General features: G+C 34.1%; 1 protein-coding gene across 1 annotated transcript in view; it reads left to right on the top strand.

Moving 5' to 3' along the window:
* ADAM7 (ADAM metallopeptidase domain 7) overlaps window positions 1–21,997 on the top strand; it is an 83,633-nt gene that overhangs the window by 32,597 nt on the left and 29,039 nt on the right. Inside the window, exons 7-13 of the mRNA XM_045997432.1 lie at window positions 856–909; window positions 4,707–4,778; window positions 13,791–13,960; window positions 16,215–16,299; window positions 17,789–17,919; window positions 19,456–19,630; window positions 21,283–21,372. Of these exons, the coding sequence (XP_045853388.1) occupies window positions 856–909; window positions 4,707–4,778; window positions 13,791–13,960; window positions 16,215–16,299; window positions 17,789–17,919; window positions 19,456–19,630; window positions 21,283–21,372 (777 nt within the window). The remainder of the gene's footprint in view (window positions 1–855; window positions 910–4,706; window positions 4,779–13,790; window positions 13,961–16,214; window positions 16,300–17,788; window positions 17,920–19,455; window positions 19,631–21,282; window positions 21,373–21,997) is intronic.

The following is a 21,997-nucleotide window of genomic DNA, read 5'->3' as shown; positions in this document are numbered from 1 at the left end:
ATTTGCTTAGAGTATAACTAACACACATTGTTACATTAGTCTCAGGTATACAGAATAATGATTCAACATTTCCACACATCATACTACACTCAAGTGTAAACCATCTGTCACCATACAATGCTACCACAATGCCATCGACTATATTTCCTATGCTATGCCTTTTATTCCATGACTTATTTATTCCATAACTAGAAGCCTGTGTCTTCCACTCCCCTTCACCCATTTTGCCCATCCTTGCACCCCCCTCCCCTCTGGTAACCACCAGTTTGTTCTCTCTATTTATAGGTCTGATTCTAGTTTTTGTTTGTTTATTCATTTTGTTTTGAATTTTAGATACCATATGTGTGTGAAATCATATACTATTTGTCTTCCTCAGTCTGACTTATTTCACTTATCACAACACCTTCCAGATCTACTCATACTGTTGCAAATGACAAGATTCCATCCTTTTTTATGGCTGCATAATAAGTGTGTGTGTGTGTGTGTGTGTGTACTATATTTTCTTTATCCTTTCATCTACCGATAGACACTTAGGTTGCTACCTTATCTTGGTTATTATAAATAATGCTGCAATAAATATAACTTTTATTTTACCTGAAAGACTAAACAAAAAAGAGAAGGATATTCAAATATAGAATGCTGTTTCAGGTTTACTAAAACCTGATACACAGGTGCACATGTTTTAAGACTATATTGGGTTTTAGTTAGATAAATTCCTGGAATTATTAGTTATACTTCTGTACCTCACCTTTCCATATCAATAATATTAACGTTTCTTACCATAAAAATTTAAACTTAAAACATTTAAGTGAGGAATATTAACCATACTTCATTAAATTTTTCATAAATTTCCAGAATGTCCATAAAGAAAAGTATGTTGAACTGTTCATTGTTGCTGATCATAACGTGGTAAGTTTTCAGATGAACATTTCCTTTTCATTCATGCTTATAAAACTAGGTGTGATTCTAAATAGTTGTAATTCTTAAAAAGAGGAAAAAAAGTATTTTAATCAGAATTCCATTTGGGCCCAATGTTGTTTTTAGCTTCCCAAACAGATTTATATAAGAGGTGATAAGGCCCTTTGACAGTATAGCTGACTAAGCCAAAATAGAATTCTCCTCCAGTTCCATCCACGTCGTTGCAAATGGCAAGATTTCATTTCTTTTGATGGCTGCATAGGATTCCATTGTGTATATATACCACCTCTTCTGTATCCATTCATCTGTTGATGGACATCTAGGTTCTTTCCATAGTTTGGCTATTGTAGACATTGCTGCTATAAACATTCGGGTACACGTGCCCCTTCGGATCACTATGTTTGTATCTTTAGGGTAAATACCCAGTAGTGCAATTGCTGGATCATAGGGTAGTTCTATTTTCAACTTTTTGAGGAACCTCCATGCTGTTTTCCAGAGTGGTTGCACCAGCTTGCATTCCCACCAACAACTTTTGTAGCAACATGGACGGGACTGGAAGTGATTATGCTGAGTGAAATAAGTCAAGCAGAGAGAGTCAAGTATCATATGGTTTCACTTATTTGTGGAGCATAACAAATGACATGGAGGACATTGGGAGATGGAGAGGAGAAGGAAGTTGAGGGAAATTGGAAGGGGAGGCGAACCATAAGAGACTATGGACTCTGAAAAACAACCTGAGGGTTTTGAAGGGGCGGGGGTGGGAGGTTGGGGGAACCAGGTGGTGGGTAATAGGGAGGGCACGTATTGCATGGAACACTGGGTGTTGTGCAAAAACAATGAATACTGTTATGCTGAAAAAATAAATTAATTAATTTAAAAAAAAAGAATTCTCCTCCCTATTATGAACATGTGGAAATGATGAGCAATGTAAACAAAATTGAAAATATGTGTATAATTTATAGTTTACCTGAGGAAAACACACACACACACACACACACACACACACACACACACACACACACAGGAAATCTCCAAGTCCTACAAATGAGAAGAGAAACTCTGTCAGAACAGTAAGTAAAATACAAAGGCTTGGTGACATATAATATATAGAACATATTGCATAATGCCCAAAGCCATAAAGAGATGCCCCATCTCTGAAAAGGGAACTGGAGAATCTCTTTGCACTGAAACTGCAAAGAGAAAAGGAATGTTCTGTCTGTCCTTAACAATGGGTAGGAAACATATTATGCATGAGAAAGCAGAAATCCTAAATTTGTCATGCAATGATATAAAGTATGATATATTTTTCTTTAGATACAGAAATGCCAAGCAAAGTTTTCAACATAAAAACTGATTGAAAACTTGATAAACTGTTAAAGCTCAATACTGTTAAAACTCAAACTGTTAATGCCCTATAAAGACATTTTCATAATCCAAGAGAAAAGTAATTACGTGAGGAAGAGTCCACCAACATAATGGAAAGTAGAATAAGCTCTCCAAGAACTGAAAATTATCCATTTATATTTCAGATTATACACCTAACAATAAAGTAGGAAAAGATAGGCAACAAGAAATAACAGTTACAGGGAGAGTAGGGCTTTTTTCATTTCCCTCTGGAGGGAATGTCGGATATTTTTTCTTCAAAAGTGAGAGTAAGATAGATTTGTTTTCACGGTCGATGTTTCTTTTGACCGATTAACTGAAATTTTTAGCCACCACAATAAGACAAAATAAATGAGATCTATATTAATTTAAAAGAAAGACACATTTTTTCAATTTTTTAAACAAGGAGAAACTACTGCTATCAATTTAAAAAAGTGATAAAACTTGGGTACTAGATAGGCTTACATTAAAAAGTTTATGAGAACATGTTAACTCACCTTTAAAAGAATGCTAAAATAAGCTTTCTTTATAATAATTTATTAGTAAGAAGTAAGAACAATGAATTAAATTCAGTATTTACCCCAGAAGCCAGGTAAATGTTTGTTGATATGATTTGGGGGGCATTATCTGGACTTTTACATACATAGCTCTTACATATGCTCCCTTAATACTGTCTTTAAATTTTTAAGTGGTGGTTTTTAGAGAAGTTCCTATAGTAAATCATCTATTTTCAATTAAAAAATAGTTAATGAGTGTCTAATATGCTAGATTCTGAGTATTAGCTATATATTTCTCTACTTATCTGAGTAATATATGCACACATGCATACATGTATATGCTAGCTGCATAAAAGGGCAACAGAAAGAACAATGTACACTTAGTGTATTCTGGTAAGATAAAATAGGAAAACAAAGACAACTTTTGGAAAATATTTCAAGAGATTTACATAGCTTGAAGACAGTATGATGAATTTTGAGCAGCTAAGTAGAGTAAGGATATGGATGTATACACCCAAACACTGCAAGTTGAAAGAATAAGTAGAACACAAGTGTCTATACACCGGGGAAGACTAGCCATATAATAAAGACTTGTCAAGAATGAAAACCCCATCCCCCTTTCTCTCCCTTATCCCCATGGATGAATATCACTGAATGATATAGTATCCTATCCCTGTGATCTCTAAGATAGGTTCAGAATCTTTCTCAACTGTGTATTTCAGGTGAACACTACCAATTGGTCACCAAGAATCCTGGTGTGAAACTATACTTGCCATCTAGAATTTAAGGAAATGGTGGGAAAAAAGAAACTTCTGTACAATAAAACATGAAGAGTGATAGGTATTAGCAACCAAAGTGATAAGAAATTTCTTGAAAGACAGAATGTTCAATAGTAAAGGTAGACAAGATGACCAGGAAGATGAGGAAAAGGTATTCAATAGATTGGATAAGTAGGAGGATATTTATGTTCTTGTCAAGAATAGTTTTAATGGGCTAGAGGCAGGTAAACCAATAGTAGTAGGTTGAGAAATGAATGGTAAGTGAGAAGTGAAGAGAGTCTAATGTTAAATCTTTGAGGTATTTAGATTTTTGAGATAACAGGAGAACAAAAGAGCAAGTAACTGGAGGATAATTGTAGGATTCAGAAAAGCCACGTTTCTTTTAGTTTTTATTATGAAACAAGCTTGATCATTTGCATATATCTCTACAAGATATTTTGTTATTTTTATAAAGTATATTTTATTAGGTCTAAATTGATCATCTGAAGAACAAGGTCCTGATGGCACAAATGGAAAATCCATTTGTTAAAAGGGAAAAAAAGACAATATGCCAGAGTAGGGAAATCCACTTTGTCTTCTCAGCCTTTCCCTAGAGAGAAGGGGGAAATTTCCTTCTTCATCACATCTCTGGCTCTAGGGTGGTCCTTGATTACATTAAATACATACATGGTTGTGACAACCATGAACATAGAAAAGCTGATAAAGTGTTGCTTTATTTGCAGTATAATGGTTTCTGTGGAGCTTTAATAAGTTTTCTTTCATCAGCATGATAAATATGGACTAAAGAACACTTATCAGTTGGTTTAATATGTCAATGTCCTGTAATATATTGTAATGTGAAAAGGGGATAAGGTTATGAAGAAAACCTTAAAGTAGTGCAAAGCTGAAGCATGTCCTTAGAAATGCTGTATCTATTTTTTATTATTTTATATCAAAATACTATTATCAATATACTATTATTTTGTATCAAAAATATAATTCTGTATAATTTGTCCAGATTTTTAGCTGACCAGAAAGAGTGCCAAAAAGTTATTTTTTTATTGGTCATATCTCATAGTGAGTGAAGTATTTTGTTCAATTTTTATTCATCTCTTATTAATGAATGTTAACCTGATGTTTTATTTTCCAGTATCACAGGAATAATCATCCTCATAGTAAACTGAGGAATAGAATTTGGGGAATGGCCAATTTTGTCAACATGGTAAGATCTGATACAGTTTCAATGAAGCTAAAAATGCAAATGGAAGATAGACGTTTAACATAGATAGCTGCTGGATTTTGTGGTAATTTCAATATTGAGACAGTCCAAAATACAAAAATTCACCATGTGGACTAATTAGCCAAAATCCAATTAAAAATTCACAGCAATAAATGAACCACAGCACTGAGGTTTGGTTTTCTAAGTAAATGACATTTAATATTTAAGGAGGTTTCAAATAATGGTTACTAATCACAAGATTTATAAAAATTTATAAAAAATTTATAAAGACTTGAATATTTACCATGCATAAATCAAATCCACTAATACATTTAAAATCACTGTTCCATAATGTAGCATTGCTGGAGAACTTATTTCTGCTTCACATCAACTTCAGTCCTTTATCAAGGGTGCCTGCTCAATGGTCCTCACTCACATTCTTATCTCTTCTTCAGTAGTAATCTATTCTTGTTTGTTACTCAGTGATTGCTAGCCTAGTTATGGGACCCAGAGCATTTTGTTGCCCTGAAGTATCCTGTCTTATGAAAGTTGTCATGAATGGATCTTTGGGTAGATTATTCTCACTGTGTTCTTCCTTCATTGGTAGGAGACATTGAATGTTCTGGCCTTAGGATAGCTTCCTACCTCTCCTCCAGGGCCAGAAGGTTGTTTTTTTGTTTTGTTTTGTTTTGTTTTGTTTTTTCTTTCTCTTCTTTCAGCAACAATCAGTTTTCACTTGAGTTCTGGGAGCATTAAAAAAAATACCCCACTCTCAACAATTGATATGTCATCTAGACAGCTAATCAATAAACAGTGGTTTTGAACAACACTATAGATAAAATGAAGCCAACAGGTACATACAGAGTATTCCACCCAAGAGCAACAGAATACACCATTTATTCTCAAGAGCAGATGGAATATTTCATAGTATATGTTATATACACCACAAAGCAAATCACAACAAATTCAAAAAGATGGAAATTATATCAAGTACAATGACAGCAAGAATACTGGAAAATTTATAAATATGTGGAAATTAAAGAACACATTCCCAAACAACAAATGGATCAAGGAATAAATGAAAGATAAAATCAAAAAAATATCTTGATAGTAACAAAAATGGAAACAAAACGTATCAAAAGTTAGGAGATGCAGCAAAAGCAGTTCCAGGAGGAAAGTTTATGATTGTAAATGCATACATACATCAATTAAAAAGAAAATAGCAAGTAAACAACTAACATTATACCTTGACGAACTACAAAAAGAAAAATAAACTAAGCCATAGTTAGTACAAGGAAAGAAGTAATAATAATTAGATTAGAACAGAAAAAAAAATTTGCTGAAGGCCATATAGAAGCTTAATGCTTTTGTATCTCTGGAGAACAAGAGTCTGGTAGATTTGAAGATGTTCCCAAAGCAACAGTTTCTCCCATCCTTCAAGCCTATACCACCGAGGGAGGTTATCTCCAATTTCCCACTCTGCTCTCCATGGTATCATGCACATCCAGAATGAGAGATTGGAGATAACCTCCCTTTGTAAAATTCCTTATGTCCGTATCTTTCAGAAGGTCCTACACTCTCATTTTATCCCACACTTACCCTTTAACAATTCCTTACAAATATCTGATGAATTCTTCTTAGGTGTTATATGATGATCAACATCTCTTTTTCTCATGCTCTGCCACTGGGAGATGCTCTAGTACCATCTCTCCCCAAAGGAGGCGCTCTTTCCTTAGATTTCAAGGTACTATTGGCCCTGTTACCTAAGCTAATTTATGGTTTGATATGATAAAATTTTGTAGATTCTCTGGCTTTTTCTTTTTGTCAGGGTAGCAAAAGCATTCTTTCCAACTTTACATATCTTAGCCAGAAGTATAACTTCTCTAAACTTTAAATTTATGTCTATGGAAATTAAAAATCCTCCCCATATTATTCTAAAAATAGGAACAATGTGGAGTGGAATGGTTATATCTCATAGTCATCTCTGCTTTCTCCCGTTTATTTTTATTAATTGATTGATTGATTGATTGATAAAGGTTTTTGTAAGTTTACTCATGACTTGATTCTAATCCTATTTTTCAAATAATTCTTGCAGTGTTTGTAACCATCTTTCCTCCTATCAAGGTTTTTAGGCATTTTTTCCTGTTTTATTGGGACATATAATGGACATACACTGCTGTGTAAGTATAAGGCATACACCATAATTGTTTGATTTACATAAATTGTGAAATGATTACCACAGTAGGTTCAGTTAACATCTATTTTCTCAAAAAGATACTATGAAAAGAAAAGAAAAACCCAAAAGAATAAAGGAAAAATAATTCTCCTTGTGATGAAAACTCTCAATATCAACTCTTATTAACAACTTTCCTACCCATCATACAGAACTGTTAGCCATAGTCATCAGTTGTACATTTCTAGTACTTATTTATCTTATCACTGAAAGTTTGTACCTTTTGACCACCTTGCTCCAATTTCCCCCTCTCCACATTCAACCTGTGGTAATCACAAGTCTGATCATTTTTCCTATGAATTTGTTTTTTAAAAATTCCATATATAAGTGAGATCATATAGTGTTTGTCTCTATCTGTCTGACTTATTTCACTTAATGTAATATCCTCTAGGGTAATCTATGTTATCAAAAATGGTAGGATATCCTTGATTTTTTATGGCCAAATAATATTCCATCATATATATCTACTACAACTTCTTCCATTCATCCATTAATGGACACCTTGGCTGTATTCATGGTTTGATTATATAATAATGCTTGCATAAACATAGGAGTGCAGATATCTTTTTGAATTAGTGCTTTTATTTCTTTTGATATGTTCCCAGAAGTGGAATTGCTGGATCATATAAATAGTTCTTTTTAAAAATTTTTGAGGACCTTCCACATTTTTTTCCATAGTGGGTTTACCAATTTACAGTCCCACCAACAGTGCATAAGGGTTCTCTTTTCTCTACATCCATACCAGCATTTGTTGTCTCTTGTCTTTTTAGTGATGGCCATTCTAACAAGCAGAGATGATATCTTATTGTGATTTTAATTCACATTATCTTAATGACTAGTGATGTTGAAAATCTTATCATGCACTTGTTGGCCTTTCATGTATCTTTTTTGAAGAAATGTCTATTCAGTTACTTTACCCATTTTTTGATTTGAATGTTTTTTTGCCATTGAGTTAATGAGTTATTTATGTATATTGGATATTAACCCCTTATCAGATAATGGCTTGTGAATATTTTTCCCTATTCCATAAGTTCTCTTTACACTTTTTTATTGGCTTCTTTTGCTGTGCAGAAGTTTTTGTTTGATGCAATCCCACTTGATTGTTTCTTATTTTATTGCTTGTGCTTTAGACATCATATCCAAACATTCATTACCAAGGCCCATATCAAGGAACTTTATTTCTATGTTTTCTTCTACGATTTTATGGTAAAACTCAGTTTAACTCTTCAATCCACTTTGATCCATTTTTCACTTATTCTCATCAAGGGTATTAGCCTACAGTATTATTTTATAATAATATCCTTTCCTGGTCTTGATACCAGGGTAATCCTGGCCTTGTAAAATGAGTTTGGGAATGTTTCCTCCTCTTTGATTTTTTTGGGAAGGTTTGAGAATGATTGATAGCAATTCCTTAAATGTTTGGTATAATTCACCAGTAAATCTAGCTGGTCCTGTACTTTTCTTCATTAGGATATTGTGGATCACCCATTCAGTCTCCTTAGTAGTAATTGGTTTGTTCAGACCTGACTTTAAGACAAATGAAAATGGAAACACACATGAGTATTTTATTTATTTCCTCTTTAATTTCTTATTTGATCCATTGATTGTTCAGGAGAGTGTTACATAGTTTCCATGTGTTCATGAATTTTCCAGTTTTCATCTTGTTATTGGTTTCTAGTTTCATGCCGTTATGTTCAGAAGAGATACTTGGTATGATTTTTTTATCATTTTTGAATTTGCTAAGACTTATTTTAAAACCTAACATATGGCCTACTCTAAAAAAATATTCAATGTGTAAATAAGAATATGTATTCTGCTATTGTTGGATAGAAAGTTCTGTATACATTTGTTAGGCCCTTTAGGTCTAGAGTATTGTTCAAATGCACTGTTTATTTATTGATTCTCTGTCTGGATGATATCTCCATTGTTCGGGGTGAAGTATTACTTTTTTTAAAATTTCTCCTTTCAATTCTCTTAGTTTTTGCTTTGTATATTTATTTTTCCCAGTATAGGGCACATAAATATTTACAGTTAAGTCTTCTTGATGTATTGACACTTTTATCATTATGTAATGGTCTGTCTCTTCTTACCATTTTTCGTTTAAAATCTATTTTGATATATGTATAATTACCCTTGCTTTTTTGTGGGGGGAGGAATGGGGTTATCATTTGGTTGAAATGATTTTTTCCATCCCTTCACTTTCAGTCTATGTGTGTCTTTAGGGCTTACATATTTTTTCTATGCTTTGTATTGTTGGATTTGCTTTTTTAATCCCTTCACCCACCCTGTGTCTTTCGATTGGAAAGATACTTCAGAAGATTGGATAGTTTAATTTGTTCACATTTAAAGTAATTATTGGTAGGTAAAGACTTACTATTGCCATTTTCTGAATTGTTTTCTGGTTGTTTTACAGATCCGTTGTTCCCTATTTCTTATCCTGCTCTCCTTTTTTTTTGTATTTTGATGTCTCTGATATTAGTATTCTTTGACTTCTTTGTTGTATTCCTCCATCTAATTACCAGAAAATTTTCCCTTGAAATTATCATGAGGTTTACATAAAATATCAAACTTACCAGATCCTAATTTAAACTGGTAACAATTTTTAACTTTAATAGAACTCATATACTTGACACTTCCTTTTCTCCTTACTATTGCATTATACATGCAGTTAAATTTTTACATTATTTACATTATTGCATTCTTTAATATTTTGTAAGCTTAATTTTGTAACTTTAATATTTTATAATATTCTTTAATATTTTGTAACTAATAACATTTTACATATTGTATTTATGGGTTTTTTTCCTATGTTCATTTTTTTAAAGGATTTTATTTATTTATTTGACAGAGAGAGAGATGACAAATAAGCAGAGAGGCAGGCAAAGAGAGAGGGGTAAGCAGGCTTCCTGCTGAGCGGAGAGCCTGATGCAGGGCTCTTGATCCCAGGACCCTGAGATCATGACCTGAACCTAAGGCAGAGGCTTAACCCACTGAGCCACCCAGGTGCCCCACTATGTTCATTTTTTAACTTTTAAATTAGAGTTATGAGTTATACACCACTATTACCAAATTGCAAAATCTAATGATCACTATACATTTACCATTATAAATGAGATTAATGTTACCTTTGTGTGTGTTTTTTATGATGTTAATGAGCATTTTTTACTTCTATTCAAAGAGTGGATTTAACATTTCTTCTAAGGCAGGTCTGGTGGTAATGAACTCCCTTTCTCAGCTTTTGGTTGTTCAAGAAAATTTTTATCTCTCTTTCATTTCTGAAGGACAGCTTTACCAGCCATTGTATTCTTGGTTCACAGTTATTTTAATATTACATTATCTCTTTGCCTAAAAAGTTTCTGTTGAGAAATCTGTCTATAGGGTGAAGGGATTAAAAAAGCAAAATCCAACAATCCCTTATATGTAATGCCTCTCTTTTCTCTGCTGCTCTTAAAATTCTTTCATCTTTGATTTTTGACAATTTAATTATAATGTATCTTAATGTAGCCCTATTAGGTTTAATCTATTTGTCTTTCAGGCTTCATGGATCTAAATGTCTATTTCTTTCCCCAAGTTCAGGAAGTTTTTAGCCATTATTGCTTTAAATATATCTTCTTTCACTTTCTTTTTCTCTTCTCCTTCTAGAATCCTCATGGTATTTTTACACAGTGTCTCATAATTCCAGTAGGCTTTCTTCACTCTTTTTCACTCTTTTTTTTTTTTTTCATTTTGCACCTCTCTCTGGGTAATGTCTACTGTCTAATTCTTTCTTCCACATTGTCAAACTTCTCATTTTGTTCATGAATTATTTTCCTCATTTTATTTAGTTGTCTGTGTTTTCTTATAGTCTGCTAAACTTCCTTAGAGGATTATTCAAAATGGTGTCCCTGACAGTTTATAGATCTCTGTTTCTTTATGGTCAGTTATTGGAGCTTTATCAGTTTCCTTTCGTGGAGTCAAATTTACCTTTCTTCATGATCCTAAATTTTCATGAATTAGATTCTCTGCCCTTGTCCAGCTCTAAAACTAGAATATACCTTTGTTATCTTAACTTGAGCTGAACTGCACCCCAAGGTCCCCAGCCAAACAGCATCACTGGCCCTGGTCTGTAAACTATGGGTGATGTCTGCCTTTCTCTTGTGCCTTTCTTGAATTTTCTGGGCTGCACAGCTTTCAGGTGTTTTACCAACCTTCAGTCAGTTGGGACAAACATCCACTCTTCACAGTGGGTGGGTTATGTCTCATCTTCCTTGCCTGGCAACTCTCAATTTCCCAAACCAGGCTCTCCAGTTAGAAGGGACCAGAATCTACCCTCAGCCTTGGCTAAAAATTAGTCCCCCTGCCTCTGTGTAGCTCAGGAAGCCTTCACCCTGGAATAGGTTTCTCCCTCTATCTGAATGTGGAGTATTCCTGTTAAATCTTTCATTGGCCAAAATAGCATAAAGCTGAGAAGCAATTACTATTAATTTGTATGGAAATGTTTTTGAGCCAAAAAAAAACCACACCCAAACAAAACAAAAACCAACACAACTTCTCTTAGGCTTTTTTGGTACCTTGGAACACATCTTCCTAACACATGCACAAAAGAAACTGAGATAAAGCACTGATGCTCACAGACACACTTCAAAGCTACAGTGGCTTGGTGCTTGACAGTATCACCTACCTGGGGTGTTTGTTGCCTCTACAATGGCTCACCACAAAGCAAACATTGAGCATTACTTTTGCTTTTTGCCCTTTCTCATAAAAGCAAAAATCCTCTTCAGATTCTTTTGTTCAGTGAAAACAGATTCTAATATTGGCCTTTTGTGAAAGCCAATGGCATAACACAAACTGAAAAATCAAGGAATACCTGTGTTGGCTTTTTTCTGAGAGTAATCAGCTATATTTGCTCAACTCTTGGCTCAAGCCACCAGTGGTTCACACAGCTTTCAGGAATGTCATTAGCTCTTCTGATCAGATAGAACCAGAAGACTCTCCCCACAATAGGTGGGTCTATGTCTCAGTTCTCTTGCCTGGACAACTCTGTCTTCAATCATAAAGGACCAGGAGCTACTCTGGGCTTTGTGTGTGAATTAATCCCCCTGCCTGTGTGTAGCTTGGAAGGGCTCATGTCTGGTGCTGGCTTTGCTCTGAGAGTGATCTGCTCTGCTCCTCTGCCTCTCAGTCCAGCTGAGACACAGCTCCTGTGTCTTATATTTTGTGATTGTCTTTATCACTACCCTAACACTGATACAAATATAAGACTCAGTCTTTCTCTTTGGGTTCCCATCACCAAAAGAAGCATAAAAACAAAACTGGTGCAAATTACTGAACTTTTACTAAAGATATTCAGTTTATATTGGGTAGTCATACTGATCCTCTATCCTCCACAGTGCCCATACTCATTATTTTACTTCATCCTCTCTCATTTACTTTCATAATGTCTTTACCCCTTTATCTTGGAAAGTTCAGTTTTTTCTCTACTGTGAAGAGTGAACCAACTCTTCACAATCTCCCAAATTTGTATATACAAAACCTTCCAAGCATTCCATAGATGCAGCATAATTTTATTTTGTAGGGTATGTTTTCACTAGAAGAGAGCACACTCATAGGATGACAAATGATAAGTATTGCTTCCATTTGTACTTTCTCCAGTTTTATGGACTTAAAGCCCACCCATGAATGGTAGAGACTCCAATAAGACCAGGTTAAAACAAATATATTGTTCTGTGGGAACTGACTTATAAGGTCTATTCCATGCTAAGGTCAGGGTTAAAGGGAATGGACATTACAGGCTCCAGTATGGATTTGAGATCTTGATTTAACTAAAGGTCTAACTTCATGATTCTTTAAAGGAAGCCTAGTTCTCAGGTTTATGAAATGACTTTGTTGGGCTATTATGTTGACACATGAAATTCAATATATTCATATTATCCAGGTTAAGGAAAGTAGAAAATTAGCACAATGTTATTATAACCATGCTGTATATCACACTTCTTAATAACTGATTGCATCCTCTACTATTATTGTGTGAATGACCTCATCATTTCTGACCTTAACTCAGTGTTCATAGTTCTTCATTCATTCTTTCAACCCACTTTGTACTGGCTGTTATGAATTATAAAATTTATATAACATCTTTTGCCTCAAATTTTTATATAATATTTGCTTCAACTCTGTCTTCTTTTGTGCTGGCATCAAAGTATCTACCAACTCAGTGTTTACAAAATGGGAATGAAGTGAGAAGGTTTATGAGCTATAGCTATTTGTGCCTGTTTTGAGCTCTCTCCAAAAAGATTTCTCAGACAGCAAAGTAGTTCTAAAAAATCAAACAAAATATGGCAGCTAGGCTATTGGTTTTTGAAAACCAATATCAACATTCTAATCTGCCATAGAACCAACTAATGACTAAAATAGAGAGATAAATAAAGAACATTCATCCCTCTCCATGCCACTACTAAGAAATTCACATCTTCTGGTCAGTTATAATCTCAGAGTTTTACTAAATTATTTATGCTAGACACATCTTGGGCCCAGTGTCTGTAAGGTTCATCATATTCAAAGAAAATCAAATACTTTTTTTAAGTTAAATTTTTTTGTTGGTTATGGCAATTTGCCCAGCATTCTGGGCAAGTTACACTATATTCTGTTTCAGTATAACCATTTGTAAAATAAGACCTGCATTTTTTGTTTATGTACCTCACATGTTAAAATTACTTTTTTTAAAAAATTATAGAGGAATATAATAATGGTGAAAGATCCTTCTGTAGCTTGACTCTATGAAAATTTATTTCTCCTTTGAACAGATTTATAAAACCTTGGACATTCATGTGACATTGGTTGGCCTTGAAATGTGGACAAATGGAGATAAAATAGACATAGATTCAAATATAGAAAATACCTTATTACGTTTTTCAGCTTGGCAAGAAATAATCCTGAAAAAGAGGAAAAATTTTGATCATGTTATATTACTCAGGTATGTAAGTGCTCTATTTTCCTGCATACTTTAGGTGAATTATAAATATATAATAAATTAATTAATAAACAAGCAAACAAATGAACAGCAACAAACTACTTTTTAAAACAATTTATTTTTGCATAGTACACAGTGACAAAATGTTATGTCCACCTATACATAAAATTTCCAAATCAACTTTTAAATAATCTTTCTTTCTAATATTGATTAATACTAGAAAATAAACATATGAAACATTTACATTTCTGGTCAGGTTTGAAAATGTCACTGGATGAGAATGTACTTTTAGAATCAATTTACTTACCAGCATCTAGCTTAACACCCTTAATTCTTCCATGCTGTGCCATTCCAGTACTCCCTAAACCTATATTTCTGGGAAAATACCTTATTCTCTGGAAATTTTCCCTCAGTAAAATGTCCTTATCCAATGAATAGTGTTTCAAGAGCATCTCCTTTACTATTCATGAGAGTGGATAACTAAACTGCCACAGCTTTAATATTCCTAAGTAAATAAAGTTTTGGATTTATCTACAATATTAGATCATTCCTAAGAAAGGGGGTCCATTTTTATCATTTTTCTAATTCAAAATAGCTACTACACTACTCAGCCTATTAGGAAATGATAAATAATTGTGCAGCTGAACTGACCTTAACTTTGTGTTAACCATTGTCCTGTTATCCTAATAAAAGTATGAAAGCACAACTTTGGAGTAATGGAGCTTTTGAGCATTTCTTCTGGTGCCCTTACGGCTACTATATAACAATGTTACCCACCTTATCTACTTCATCTTCCTGTAACAGTGGTGTTTCTCCTACGGTCTGCAAACATGGCCTACAAATATGCTTCTTAACATTATCTAAATGTTAACTTTCAATTTGAACTCAGAACGGTGAACCTTCCAAAGCCTACAGCTGGAAGTCAGGTCCAGCTCTCTGGCAGATTGATGAGAGTGAACCACACCTATATCACTTCTGATTTTCATCACTGAGATGGCCCACAGCACATATCTCCAGGGAGATACTTGTACCTATCACCATAGCATTCATTGTGTACAAGATTAACCTCTTTGCCTATTTCTTGAGCCTGTGTTTTAAAATAATAAATTAGTCTAGAAATATCACATGGTTATAAGCAAAAAACTTTTTACTTTCATGAATGTCTCCTATTCTGAGCAATAGCTTCTCACAGCAATAGTATGTCTGCAAATAAGGAAATGAGAAAAGTGCTCCTAAGTATCTAATTGCACATCATATTTGGGACTTATGTATTGAGTTCCTTGTATGTCTTCTCATCTATATTCACATAGCACTAGAAGTGATAATATATATGGCATTCTCATGCTGTGATTTTTGTTTCTAAGTAACCATTAGCAAGTTCAGAATCCAGATTGTGTTTGCTCTGATGCTTCATCTCCATAAGTGGTATTCTTCTAAGATCTCCAGAGTCTAGGAAGACCAGAGTTCTAAATTACTCCAAGATACATAGCCAAACACTGAGACTAAAAATGTAGGACATTTCAATAGTAAAGAAAGAAATAGAATATACTTTCTTGATCAAAAAAGCTAAAGATTGAAAGGAGTCATGTAGCCTTACCACTTTTCTCGTATTTGAATCTTCTTAATTATATATGTTCCAAGTGTAGTCTTCCAGCTCATAATCACTCTTTGAAGTGGTCTGATTCTAAATATTCTTGAAAGCATATCAAGTCTGGATTCCCTTAATATACATATCTACATCTGTCTTTTTAGGTAATCTGAGAATAGTTCATATGACAACTCTTTTAAATGTTTGATTATTGTTATCTAATCCTCTGTGAGTTTCTATGTTCAATTAAAATTTAAAAAAATTTTTAACTATAGCTAATTAATCATAATATCGAGTCTATTTACTATGTTGTATTTTTCTCTCCAAACACTTTCTTAACTTAATTATTTGATTTTAAGTGGTTTTATCCAAAGCTGAGTGTAGGATAAGCCCTGTAAAATTGAACTCTCATTTTATTATTTTTTTGAAAGTACATTTTTTATGATTTCAACTTTAGATTGTACTGACTTTTTCAATACCTCTAATATACTACAAATTTTAAATGAGCTTAACAACAACTAAGATCATCCTCAATTCTAGAACTCTAAGAAAAAAAAGGCACTTTTATGTGCAAAGGCACTAGCATTGCGAGGATTCATTGCAATCCAATCTTTGTGTTAATTAGACCACTGCCTCAGACTGAAGAATGTATTTGCATCTTGTTTATAGTGGGAAATGGCTCTACATACATGCACAAGGAACTTCTTATTCAGAGGGTATATGCCTGCCCTATTACTCCTCCAGTGTTGTTAAGGTAGGCTGGGTTTTACTTGTTATGTAACTTAATCACCAAGTTTGAAGTTAATTTTTATAAATTTTGTGTCCTATTGAAGGGGACTAGGGTCGCCTGGGTGGTTCAGTTGATTCAGCATCCAACTCTTGATCTCAGTTCAGGTCTTGATCTCAGGGTCATGAGTTCAAGCTGCATATTGGGCTCTGCTCTGGGGGTGGAGCCTACAAAAAGAGAAAGAAAGAAAGATAGGAGTAAAGAAAGAAAGAGAGAGAAGAAAAGATCATGTATGAATTCTGTGAATTCTATGAATCATGTATGAATTCTGCCATATATCCCCACCAATATATACTATGATGAAATTGTTGTTTCCTTTATTAAATAGGAAAATAACAGTTTTATAAAAACTATAGATGAAAAATGAAGGTAAACCAGTCTGTTCAGAGTTTTAAAAATCATATACAAATTGACATACAAAGGTTAGAAGAGTTTTTGCATACTATATATACTCACTATCATTATCATTATCATTATCATATCAAGACAACCTTGCAATTCATTTTCAATAAGAGTAAGATGTTCAAACTGCCGACTTATCTATTTTATCTGGTATCTTTCCCAAGTCACTAAGCTTCTAATAGATGCTGTCTAAGTAGTCTTATCTAAATCTCATTAAGACCTTGAAATTAAAAGCTTGTAGATGATCTATTTATTACATTGTTCCTTTTATGATTATGCCTTTGATCGTGGTATTTCATTAATACAAATTTTGCATAGTGGAGCCTATCTAATCTAGTATAGGCTATTGCCACTCCAATTATGACGTTACAACCCATCCAGAACACATTTTAAACTTCAAATGAATAAGATGAAATAATCAAATAGGGGAATTTTACCTTTATAGTAATCTGATATATTTTTGGAAATTTTTGGAAATTAATTTTTTTGTACTTACTGTAGAGCTAAAACATGAAATAGAGCTACAGACAGAGGGAACAATCAACTCTGCCTTGGATTTCAAATCACCGAACTTCTGGTTTTCTTAGTAGTAGAAACTTCCTCCTCATGATTACATTACATACTGTTGGGCAGTGTGAGACTGTAGTCTGAAAACATGAACCTCACACATTTTTTATTTTTGCCATCTTTGAATATCTGGCATATAAAAGGCAAATCAATAATATTTATTTATTAGGACATTAGTTTAGAATTTTTAATTATAATTTTTAGCTATTTATAAGAATGAGCTTATAGAAATTCAGCAATGATTATTACTGTGCCACAAAAAAGAATATCAAAATGTTTGAGACACTCAGAGGTCATTTTTCCAACCTCATTATATAATTAAAGGAACTGAGGGCAGGACAGGGAGGTAACAAAGGCCATGGCCTCTCAAATAAGTACTAGTTAACTGAAGCTAGAAACCAGGTCTCAACAAATAGTTCAAAGCACTATGTACTAAAGTGCATTAACATATAGAAATTTGTAATACACACCTTTTTTTTGGCCCCAGGATCTTTTGCCTGACCTAAATGTAGTTGCAAGCAGAATTGCACATCAGCTGGGGCATAACCTTGGGATGAAGCATGATGATTATCCGTGTACCTGTCATTTTGAGAAATGTGTGATGGATCGTGGTGGAAGGTAAGGTTCAAACAATGTAGAGAGTACATTGAAATATTTTGTGTGTGACTCTTAGTTAGAACTCCATATGGTAGGGATATATAGATATTATGTAAACAATTTCTAATATATTCCATAAGGTCTGTTACAAAACCAACCGTGATAGGTGTTTCCCTCTGGGGCTAAATCTTAACAGTTGGTAGTGTCGGTCCTAGTGACATGGTGAAAGAAACTCTAAAATTCCATCTGAGCATACTGCAAAAATATACAACAATTAATTGGTAAACTATACTAAGGTGCCTAGGGTAGGAATACACTCTATGTGCCTTGTTTTATCATCTTTGCTATAAACTCTAATTTATTCCTTCAGATCTTTACTCAGATGTCTTTTTCAGCCAAGGCTTCCCCAGTCACTTGTCTAATTTTTCAATCCTGTCTCTAATCCTTTCTTCTTTGTTTTTTTTTCCCCATTCTTAGTATTAATCACTACCTAATATAGTCTGTGCATTACCTCCCTAGCATATTATTTTATAAACTTCATGAGGTCAGGTTTTGTCTGCATTTGTCTGCACTGTTTTATCACACTGTCTAGAAAAGTCCCAGATACATACTAGGTACTGTATAAATAATTGTAGAATGAATGAATGTCCTATATCCCCCCATCATACTGTGAATTACCACACCCAGCTCCTAAACTTTACACATTTTTTGAAGTCCTTCACAGAGAGCACATCATGTATTTCATATAAGAAAAGTGTTTATGATGATGATCAGCACTTATATTGATTAAATGAGGTAAAATAGAATAGTGAAAGCACCCAAGTACAGTGCCTGCCATAAAGTAATAACTAATAACTGATATCTAATTTTATCTCATCATCTATACAATTAGTAGTATTTTTCAGGGCCCATCATTCAAAAGTAATGTTTTTAAGCCTCTAAAAGTCCATCTGTGTCCGTTATGTACCAATAATGGCAAGGGAGTCAAAACAAAAGAAAGACAGAGGGAGGCAAATTTCAGTCTTTTTAGTATTTGAAATTTTCAGAAGGATAGTGCATTCCTAGGATGTGTAAGGTATTACTAAATAAATAATTTGTTTCAACAATGTTTATAGAGAATGACTTTGTGCCAGGCCCTGTGTTAATTAGTGCTTATTTAAAAAAAAATACAGTCCTTGCATTGAGAAGCTTGTAATCTTGCATAAATGATAAACAAATACATAGATTATGTCAAGAAGAACAAATAGAAAGTGATCTAGGAGCAACAAACACATTCAGTCTAAACTGCGACCTTCAGGAAGGACTTTCTAGACAATATAGAGTTGTAGTATGTTCACCAGGATATCATGTGTTGGCTGTTTCAATAAAACATTTTTTATAATAAAAGCCCACTTGCTACTCTCCTATAATAGTAAAGCAAACTAGGAGAAGTAAATGGACTTTTAGAGTTCATCATTTATATTTATTCTTTTTGAATCCTTCATTAAAGTTTCATAGCTGTTCCACCACTATACATTGATAAAAGTAATCTTTATTTTTAATTCATCTAAACTCTAGCATTCCTGCAATAAAATTCAGTAAATGCAACAGAATTCAGTACCTTCAACACCTGAAGGATTATAATCCAACATGCATGTTCAACATTCCATTTTCTGATAAATTAAGTAATTACCCATTTTGTGGAAACAAGAAGTTGGATGAAGGAGAAGAGTGCGATTGTGGCCCTGTTCAGGTATTTGCAAAGGATGTCTTTAAATTACAAAGTTTCTGCTCAGCTAGAACCTAGGCAGGGAGGTGGCCATTAATCAACCAAGATATTCCTTGTAAAGTTTTAAATAATGTGGTTTTGTCTCATTTCAAAACAGGTCATTGTTGTAGCCTCAGTGCAAGACATCTTACCAAGTCATGAATTGTGTATACTGATCTTGCTGGAGACCCACAGTATCACATTTGCCTGGTTTATATAGTAATCAGCACTTCTTGTAAGAAATGCCCTTGGGTGCCTTTAAGTCTGATCTCATGCACAGTAGGAATTTGTTCTCCACAGTTAATCAAGCTTACTCAGTGCCTTATGAGGCTGGTCTATATCCCCAGCAGGATAGTTCATGTTACTAGAAAACTCTTGTCTTAATTGAGCATGAACCTTCTACATATTTATTGGAGCTTTGGTCTCTGGAACATTTAAAATATGCCTTTAAGAAAAATTTTATAGTAATTCTTAATCTGCTTTCCTCCAACATTGAACCTATTTCTGTTAAGAGCTTATCCTACAGGTATGAGTCTTAGACAATTACTTCTCAAATTTTCATGTGTATATACATCACCAGGGGATGTTAAAATGTGAATTCTGATTCTGTAGGCCTGAAGTAAGGCTGAGATCCTTTATTTCCATCAACCTGAAAGGATATGTTGATACTATTGGTCAGAAAACTACATATGTAGCAGGTACACTGTAGACACTACAAAGTTCAAAACAAATCTAATAGTAAGTGAATCAGAGATTCCATGATCAAAGTGGGAACAGTGACATGTAACGAGGTTGCAGCACCTAGTTTTCAAATGTTTCATATTAAATGCAAAGAGGCTCTTAACTTTGGAAATTGAGGCTTTAGCTTATGCACATTCTTTAGAGAATGTTTCTACAGTTTCATTCTAACACATGAAGTACCTTACGTTATAATTTGCAGACACTTTCTTTTGCAATTTTAGTTTTGTTTAAGCATATAGGGCCTATGTGTCCATCCTGCTGTTACTATTTAATGATGTATTAAAAACAACAACAAAGTTCAACTTGAAATACTCAGATTCTTGAGGAAAATGTAAAATTAGATCTTCAGAAGTTCTATTATCTCTATTAAACCTTTAATATAGAGAAGTAGCAGGGCCCTTCCAAAGAATGGAAGTCATCAAGAAAATGGAAGGTCAGAAACGTTGGACCTTGTAAGCTGCTGATGAAAATTCATTAGTATAGAGTAATGAACAGCCAACTGGGAAGAAAACAAAATAAGGGTATATGGGTACCTCAGTCGGTTAAGCCTCCAACTCTTAATTTCGACTCGGATCATGGTCTCAGAGTCCTGGGATAGAGCCCCACATTGTGTTCTATGGTCAGCAGGAAGTATGCTTGAGATTGTCTCTCTCTCCCTCAGCCCCTCTCCCTGCTCACAGGCACACGTGCTTTCTCTCTCTCTTTCTCAAATAAATAAATAAATAAATCTTTAATAAATAAATAAATGTCCCAAAGACCAGTTACAAGCAGTAGGGATCATGCATTTGGATTTAACTCTGAAAGACAAGTAATGATAATTATACAGAACTATAACTTACTAAATAAGACCTTAACTACAAACCAATTTCTGATCTTTAATTTTCGTTTATTGCCAGGAGTGCACCAGTCCCTGCTGTGATGCACACAAATGTGTGTTGAAGCCAGAATTTAGTTGTGCAGAAGGAGAATGCTGTGAATCTTGTCAGGTAAGGACCTGTGTCAGGACTGGGTTCTCCATTTTCAGTTTATTAAGTGTACATAGGGCAACAGAATTGGCTGTCCACTGAATGAACCGACACTACTAATCCCAGGTTAGGGTTAGGCATGCTTGTTCCCAGTAAAGCCTCTTTTGAGTTGTTCTGACTTCTGACTGAGCTATGCTGTGGCCTGGGGAGTAGAGAAGCAGGTATCACTTGGTCTTTTAGAACTAGTTATATGATAAACATTATTCTTGTTTCTTTGTAAATAACTTTTAACCTATTTAACCTCAGCTCCTGTGTGGTGATGGTGGAAGACGTGGGATTCCAACAATAGTGAACTAGAAGGGGACAGGATTATACTGGCATTGGAGAGTGAGAGTGACTACTACATGGAGATATATTCCCAGGAAAGGCGATCAGAAATCCAAATGACTGTCCAAAGTTTTAATGACATTTCTTTCAGCATACTATATTGTGAACTCACAAAGGAAAGGAAGTATGTCTTACTCATTTTCAAATCTTTCCAGGACTCATTATAGTTAAATGCATGTCGAGTGGCTGAATAAGAAAGTATTTCCATGCACTTTCCTCCAGCAATGAGTCAGGGTATTTTTCCATTTCATTTGGAGAG

The sequence above is a fragment of the Meles meles genome, chromosome 2 (assembly GCF_922984935.1).
Source record: "Meles meles chromosome 2, mMelMel3.1 paternal haplotype, whole genome shotgun sequence".
NCBI classification, from domain to species: Eukaryota; Metazoa; Chordata; class Mammalia; order Carnivora; family Mustelidae; genus Meles; species Meles meles.
This window is presented reverse-complemented; position numbering and strand designations above follow the sequence as displayed.